Source organism: Saccoglossus kowalevskii, chromosome 11 (assembly GCF_978046115.1).
Source record: "Saccoglossus kowalevskii chromosome 11, keSacKowa6.1, whole genome shotgun sequence".
Lineage (NCBI taxonomy): Eukaryota > Metazoa > Hemichordata > Enteropneusta > Harrimaniidae > Saccoglossus > Saccoglossus kowalevskii.
The window spans coordinates 31653627-31661683 of record NC_140651.1 but is presented as its reverse complement, the minus strand read 5'-3'; the positions used below and the strand labels follow the sequence as shown (position 1 = coordinate 31661683).

General features: G+C 41.4%; 2 protein-coding genes across 2 annotated transcripts; one reads left to right on the top strand and one right to left on the bottom strand.

Moving 5' to 3' along the window:
• Positions 1 to 647: 647 nt before the first annotated feature.
• On the bottom strand, positions 648 to 4432 carry LOC100368328 (uncharacterized). Its single transcript, XM_085505346.1, has 2 exons — positions 3467 to 4432; positions 648 to 3221 (listed from the first exon to the last, which is right to left on the bottom strand). The coding sequence occupies exons 1-2, from the start codon at positions 4430 to 4432 to the stop codon at positions 648 to 650; spliced, it is 3540 nt and encodes a 1179-aa protein (XP_085361472.1).
• Positions 4433 to 4838: 406 nt separating this feature from the next.
• Positions 4839 to 6359, top strand: LOC100377112 (uncharacterized). The gene has a single exon (XM_006813636.1). It carries the CDS (start codon positions 4839 to 4841, stop codon positions 6357 to 6359), a length of 1521 nt encoding a protein of 506 aa, XP_006813699.1.
• The last annotated feature ends 1698 nt before the right edge of the window (positions 6360 to 8057 follow it).

Sequence of the window (8057 nt, the reverse complement as noted above, 5' to 3'; positions counted from 1 at the left end):
GCAAAATTATCTGCTACACAATCAGCACCAATCACCACAGAAGAACGACTTAATGAAAACTCAGAATTTATTCACTAACGGAAAACCCGCTGGAAATCCGGAGACTTACAACTCGATATCAACGATATAACACAAATTGTAAGAATGATACAGAATTGGCAGTATGCCCTTGATATACATCGATAAACTCTTGACCGTGTAAGAAAATTAGTGGGAAAACTTCTAATTGGATGAATATAAAAATTGAAACAAAAGAACACACTGCGGTGGTTTCTACCACGTTCGCATTCATGTCGTCGTTTCACTTCAGAATCCGTATTTTGCAACAATGTATAAGTCAGAATACAGTATTATTGAACTTGTATAAAACGAAATGAATAAAGCGATTAACAAATATTGCATGTTTCAATTACAATGCTTCACAGATAAATGATTCAGAAATTACTCCGACATACTTGCCGCCCACGATGTAATGAGTCAAATTGATACATCATCTATGATTAGAAATTATTGTCCCATATAAAAGTTATCAAAAGTTGTAATGTTCATAACACATATACAAAATACACAGTCTGGCTCAGAATGTGATTACAACAGACTTTTGGCAAAATCCTTGATCTTGTCACGTGCTGCTACGACAGCCTTCCTCAGGTTGGATGCATCAATTTTCCCAGACCCATATGCATACAAGTTGTGTCATAGTCAGAGATCAATGGACTCTGTTGTTGTGTTAGGGCGTCATCAGTATGTGGGTAGGGAATGCTATGGTCACACAGTGTCTGCTTGTCTGATCTAGTTAATGGTTTGTTTACATTGTTAATGGATGTAGTGGTATTTGTATCAAAGTCAGGTATGTTGTTGTTAACTGCTCCATCAATGTCAGAAATAGGTAGAAGTGTGTTTTCAGTATTTGTAACATTAGAATGCATGTTGTATGTGATTTGTGGCCAATCTGCAGTATTTGCCAGGAAATCAGGACCATTCCACCACTTTCTGCTGGACTTCAGCTCTTTCGTTGATATTCCTCTAGTCAGTAGGTCAGCCGGGTTCTGCTTTGTAGGCACGTATCTGTAACTTTGGTTAAACTCATTTATCTCCTTGGTTCTGTTTCGGATGAAAACAGGTTGTGGTTTGTCACTTGCGATCCATGACAGAGCTATCTGACTGTCACTCCATAATGTACACGAATCAATGTTCAGTTTTGGCTTCAAATGATTGTAAACAAATTTGCATAGTCTTGTACCAATCAAGCATGCTAAAAGTTCAAGTCGAGGCAAGGTGATCTCTGTGGTGGGTGATACACGGTTCTTAGAAGCAACTATACCAGTTTCTCCAGTTTCCATACATCGAATATATATCACAGCTCCATATGCAGATGTACTGGCATCAGCAAATGAGTGTAGTTGATAGGTTTGCTTGTTTACATCCATGGAGTTTCCACCAAAATAACTTCTATTTATAGTAATGTCAGTCAGGTGATGCAGTTCACTAGCAATACCTTTCCACTTAGTAAGGTAAGTATCATCAAGAGGTGTATCCCATTCAATTTCGGATCGCCAAATAGATTGAATAAACAATTTTGCCTGAATGTGAACTGTTGAAAGCAAACCAATGAGGTCATAAATGCTGGCTGTGGCACTTACAACATCTCTCTTCGTAAGTAATTGATTCAAAGGTGGCATATCTACGTGTTTATATGAAAGTACATCAGTCTCAGTATTCCATCTCATACCAAGTATTCCCACTTCTACATCTTCAGAATGTTTGTTGTCGCTGGTGGCAATCTCTCTTAGTGTGTTGTCATTGGTTGACCAACTTCTCAAATTGAAACCACCTGACGTCATCATTTCATTTGCATGTGTATAGTAATCAATAGCCTCATTGGTGTTGTTAACGCCAGAAATGACATCGTCAACATAAATATTGTTTTGTAAATCCCTGGCAATGGCCGAAGTGTTGTAAGTATCCAAATGAGCTCTTACAACAGCATTAAGAATAAAGGGGGAGGGTGTCGCCCCAAAAAGAACAGATTTAAACTGATATGTATCGAACTCACTCTCTGTATCGCCTGAATCTGAGAGCCACAAAAACTTGGTGAATTTCCTCTCCTCAGGTTCTAGTTTCACCTGTAGGAAGGCTTTTTCTATGTCGCTAGTGATAGCAACAGGGTTTGAACGAAATTTAATCAATATGGATGTCAAGTCATTCAACATGGGAGGGCCTTTATCCAGGCAGTCGTTTAGACTGGGTGATTTAGCTGACTTTCTACAACTACAATCATACACAATGCGAATTGGTGTGGTGGAGCTCTGTTTAGCCACTGGATGGTGTGGTAGGAAGTGACCTTCACCTTTGTCACAGGTAGGTAGTTTCTCAATAAAGTCATTTGATTCTTGCTCACGAATTAGTCTATCATACACAGGAAGTATGTCACTAGGTAGGCGTCGTACCATGTTGCGTGTGCGGTTCAGAGTGACCTCATAGTTGACAGGTAGTTCATCATGTTCTTGTCTCCATGGCAACTTAGCTACATAATGACCACCATCACGTCGTAAGTGTGTGGTTTTGTATGTTTCATAGTCAATGTGTTTGTCAACATTGTTTTGTTTACAATCGTCAGCTGATATGCCAATAGTTTCCAGGTCCCAATATGAGGCTATAGCTTTCTCCTCATACTGAGTATCTGTGATTACATGCAAAACTTGAGCATTTGAGTTAGGTTGGCCATTATTTTTAGGCCCAGACAAAATATACCCAAAAATAGAATTCACAGCAACTGGTCCAGATCCTCGAATGACACGGTCTCCGACCATCTCCCAAAAATAATCTAAGCCAATTAGAATATCTATATCAAATGACTGATCGATTGATACAGGGTGAGCCAAGTTTAGATGACGTAAATATGGCAAATCAAGTAAGTCAGGTGTCACATGGTGAGTCAGATTGTTAGATATGTCAGGTATAACAAGAGGTTCTATAGATACAATGTCACCAGTCAGGGTATGCATATGGATCTCACCTTTAAATAGTGTTCTTGAGTACTTGTCCTGATGACCCAATGTTGATAGGTTGACAGTCTCTCGATGGGTGGGCTTCATGCTGATTTTCTCTGCAAATCTGGTAGTAGCGAATGACCTTGTAGCCCCTTCATCAAATAATACATTGGCATGAATAATGTTCCCATCTATGGCATCTTTGGCAGTAACAGGAACCACGGCTGTCTTTAATAGGACAGGTCCGGTAGGTTGGCGAAATTGTGAAGTTGAAAGATGAACGTGTGTGTCATTTGCGCGTGTAGTGGTTAATCCATTTGCCGAATGTTCATTGCTCTGTGCTTGCGTTGTGTTTCTGTCGCTGGCTGGAGTGCTCACACACATATTTGAGCTGGGCGATCATTGAAATGAAGCGAAGAATGGACGGAAAGTCCGCAATGTTTACAACTAAATTTCGAAGTGCAGTTGCTTACCAAGTGATTTGCAAGGCAGTTGTAGCATAATTTGTCCCTCTTCACTATGTCAAGTCTCTTTTTTGGATCGGTGATTGTTGTGCAATCGCTGGGGTTATGTAAACCTTTGCAAAATAAGCATTGTCTCACTGCATGTCGTTGTTTACGATACCTAGAAGTAGGCGCGTGAAAAGCGGTTATTGAGAGTCGTGACATTTGACCCCCAAGAGTCTGACCTTCATTGTTGACATCTGTCAGGCCCGTCTGTAAAGCATGTATTTCGGCAGTAATAGCTTTTCTCAGGTCGACAATATTCCAGGCTTTGTTGCCGTGGATTCTAGCAATTTGTGTGCAAATGTTATTAGGCAACTTACGTAGTATCATGGGAACTAGTAGCTCGCCGTACGTGGATTCATCTTTTCCCAGGGCTTGCAGTCCGCGGATATGAGACTCTAGCGTGTCATTGAAGCGTAGTAAACTCGTAACATCGTCGATGGGCGACTGCAGCTGCCAAAGAGCTTCCATGTGAGCGGAAATAATCATATGTTTCTGTCCGTAACGTTCGTTGAGAAGTGCGAGCGCTTGGGCGTAATTCACTTCTGTGAGCGGTAAACTTGAAATCAAGAGTAGGGCTTCTCCTCGTAATACCCCCTTGAGATATGCGAATCGTTGAATGTCTCCGAGTGTTTTATCATCGTGAATTGTAGACCTGTACGTGTCATAGAATGTGATCCATTCCAATACATTGCCCGAAAATGTTGGTAATTCAATTTTCGGCAAATTCACAGTTCTGTGCGTACTAGCTGATGGGTTGCTGCGTGGAGTTGAACCGGCGCTGGAGCCTGTGTTCGGTGCTTGTCTGCGTGGGTCAATGGCGTCGATGCGTCGCTGCCTTCTACGTGATTTCATGGATAGTTCATCAGTATAATCGTAGCTTTCCTCCATTTCTTTTTCGATAGTTGACTCTTCTTCACCCTCGTGATGCATAGCGAGACGTAAGTCCTCGTCGACGGCTTGCAGTTTGGCGCGTCGTTCGTTGATAAGTTCATTCAGATCGGCGATCTCGTTGAAAGCTAACACCTTGTCGTGGTTGTTGTCAAAATCAGAGAGTAGGATTTTGTAGTATATTGAGCTTGGGTCGTATTTAATGACATGTACTTTATTACGTCATCTGCACATGCGTAATCAGAACGCCGCCATTACTGTAATAAACCAGTTGTGTTGTTTATACCGAGCTTGTATTCTTTAGCCTGTTACCGCCTTCACTGCACCCAAGAACCCAACAATTTGGCGACGAGGAGTAACTTTGACGTACAGAAAACCGTCAGAACAAGTGAAGTGAGTACAAATTATTTTTGAGCCTGTTTTGAAGACAAAACAAATCAGCGTCACAATGGACGGCAAGGATGCTTTGAAACCGTTCAACCCAATTCCGCCAGAGACAGCTACAGTGCGCTGGGAAAGGTGGATAGCAAGATTCGATAATTATCTTGTAGCCAAGAATATTACACAGGATGCGAGGAAAAGAGCTCTCCTACTTCACCTAGCGGGGGAAGAAGTTTTTGAAATTCACCTCGGATTGGAGCAGGCGGAAGACGAAACGTACGCACAGTTGAAGACAAAACTGAGTGAGTACTTCGCGCCAAAACGAAATGTAGAGTATGAAGTGTATGTGTTTCGCCAGGCAAGTCAGTTACCATCAGAAACACTTGATAAATTTGCTGCTAGATTACGACAGCTAGCCAATAACTGTGAATTTCATGAGAAAGAGAGAGAAATAAAATCTCAGATCATACAGAAATGCATAAATCCGAAAATAAGAGAAAAAGGATTAAGAGAGCTGAATTTTTCCCTTGATGATTTATTGAAATATGGTCGTTCACTAGAAGCCACTACAGCTCAGGCACATAATATGTCTACAGTCAATGCAGGGGCTGAAGCACCTAGCAATGTACCCACAGTACACAGAATGACCCATTACAAACCGAAGAAATCACACAAGCCTAGGGGGCCTGGTAATGGTGATAAAAAACAGTCATGCTGGGGTTGTGGTGGTAAATGGCCTCATGACAAAAAGGAGAAATGTCCAGCTTGGGGAAAAGAATGCAGAAAATGTCATAAGCAGAATCATTTTGCTAAATATTGCAAGTCACAAGGGAGAACAGAAAATAATTTTATTTCTACTGAACCAACCACAGTCTACTCATATGGGCAGGAAACATATAACGTTGACCTGTATAGAACTGCATTAAGTATTTCCAAAACACAGCCATATAGATACAACCTTCAACTGAATGGGGTACCGACAACCATGGAAATTGATACGGGGGCAGCAGTAAGTTTGATAAGTGAGCAGCAGTTTAAGAAACTGAAAGTTGGTCAGCAAGCATTACAACTACACACTGAGGGACTACCCAGATTGAGAACATATGCAGGAAATTGCATTAACCCCTTAGGTAAGACAGAACTGGAGGCACGTGAAGCAGATACCATACATAAATTAAAAGTATTGGTTGTACCAGGTAATGGTCCAAACTTGATAGGCAGAGACTGGTTAGAAATAATAAAACTAGACTGGCCACAAGTTTTTCATCTTGATGGAGAGTCATGGATTAGTAAACATCCAAAATTGTTCGAACCAGGATTGGGAACCCTGAAAGACACTACCATCAAGCTGCATGTTAATCCTGAGATAACACCGAGATATATGAAAGCACGTACTGTACCATTTGCCCTCCGAGATAAAGTAGATAAAGAGATTGATCGCTTAGAAAAGGAAGGAGTCATTAGACCTGTATCTTACTCAGATTGGGCTTCACCAGTTGTACCAGTACTTAAAGCAACAGGTGAAGTTCGCATATGTGGTGACTACAAACAAACACTACCATCAAGCTGCATGTTAATCCTGAGATAACACCGAGATATATGAAAGCACGTACTGTACCATTTGCCCTCCGAGATAAAGTAGATAAAGAGATTGATCGCTTAGAAAAGGAAGGAGTCATTAGACCTGTATCTTACTCAGATTGGGCTTCACCAGTTGTACCAGTACTTAAAGCAACAGGTGAAGTTCGCATATGTGGTGACTACAAACAAACTTTAAACAAAGCCTTATGTGTTGACAGATACCCAATACCCAATGTTGAAGATTTGTATGCAAAGCTTGCTGGGGGTAAATTCTTCACTAAGTTAGATTTGAGTCATGCTTATCAGCAATTGCTATTGGATGAGGAGTCACAGAACTTGACAGCCATCAATACTAACAAAGGTATATATGCATACACACGTTTACCCTACGGTATATCAGCAGCACCAGGTATTTTCCAGAGAACCATGGAACAGACAGTCCAAGGCATATCAATGACAGCAGTTTATATCGATGATATACTGGTTTCTGGACTTACCGAAAAAGAGCATGAAGAGAATTTAGATGAAGTTTTGGATCGCTTAGACAAAGCTGGACTCAAACTAAAACGAGACAAGTGTGTGTTTAAGAAACCATCAGTCACTTACCTAGGACATTGCATTGATGCTACTGGTATTCGTCCTACAGAAGAAAAGGTGGCAGCCATACAGAAAGCTCCAGTGCCTCAGAACAGAGAAGAGCTTAAAAGTTATTTAGGTCTCTTAAATTACTATCATAGGTTCTTGAAGAATCTTAGCACTGTTTTGGCACCACTGTATCAACTTGGACAACAGAACACCAAGTGGCAGTGGGGGAAAAGTCAGCAGGAAGCATTCAGCAAATCAAAGGAACTATTACAGTCGTCTCAACTGTTAGTACACTATGATAGTGGTTTGAAACTAACCTTGGATTGTGATGCTTCTCCATATGGCATTGGAGCAGTACTTTCCCATAGAATGCCAAATGGAATGGAACAGCCCATAGCTTTTGCCTCTCGCACACTAGCACCTGCAGAGAAGCGATATGCCCAGATAGAACGTGAAGGACTAGCAATTGTGTTTGGTGTTACCAAATTTCATAAGTACCTATATGGGCGTGAATTTAGCATCAAAACAGATCATAAGCCATTACTTGGTCTGTTAAAGGAAGATAAAGCTATATCACAGTTGGCAAGTGCCAGAATTCAGCGTTGGGCACTTACACTAGCCAATTATCAATACCAGTTAGAGTATAAACCAGGATCTAATATGGGAAATGCAGATGGATTAAGTCGCTTACCCATAAAGGAACAACCAGGCAGTGTACCTGTCCCTGAAGAGGTGGTTCTTACATTATCAACACTAGATGGATCACCAGTAACGGCTGAGCTTGTAGCAAACTGGACAGCAAGAGATCCAGTATTATCACACATCTTAAAGTGGGTAACCCAAGGTTGGCCTGAGCAGGTGGAGGAACAACTGCGACCGTATTTTAGACGCAAACAAGAACTCTCAGTTCAGCAAGGATGTATTTTGTGGGGGTCGCGGGTAATAATTCCAGCTCGGGCTCGTGAAGCTATCTTAGAGGAACTTCATGAAGGTCATCCTGGTATAGTGCGCATGAAAGCTTTGGCCCGAAATTACCTATGGTGGCCAGGGTTAGATGCTGAAATCGATGACAGAGTTCGCAGTTGTACAGCATGCCAGGATTCTACGAAATCCCCAACTA

Excerpts from the sequence above, each read along its gene's own strand:
- LOC100377112 (XM_006813636.1), top strand. The coding sequence starts at position 4,839 with ATGGACGGCAAGGATGCTTTGAAACCGTTCAACCCAATTCCGCCAGAG.
- LOC100368328 (XM_085505346.1), bottom strand. The coding sequence starts at position 4,432 with ATGCATCACGAGGGTGAAGAAGAGTCAACTATCGAAAAAGAAATGGAG. Across the intron at positions 3,222-3,466 it reads ACTGCCTTGCAAATCACTTG|ACAGCCGTGGTTCCTGTTAC; the intron begins GTAAGCAACTGC and ends GTCCTATTAAAG.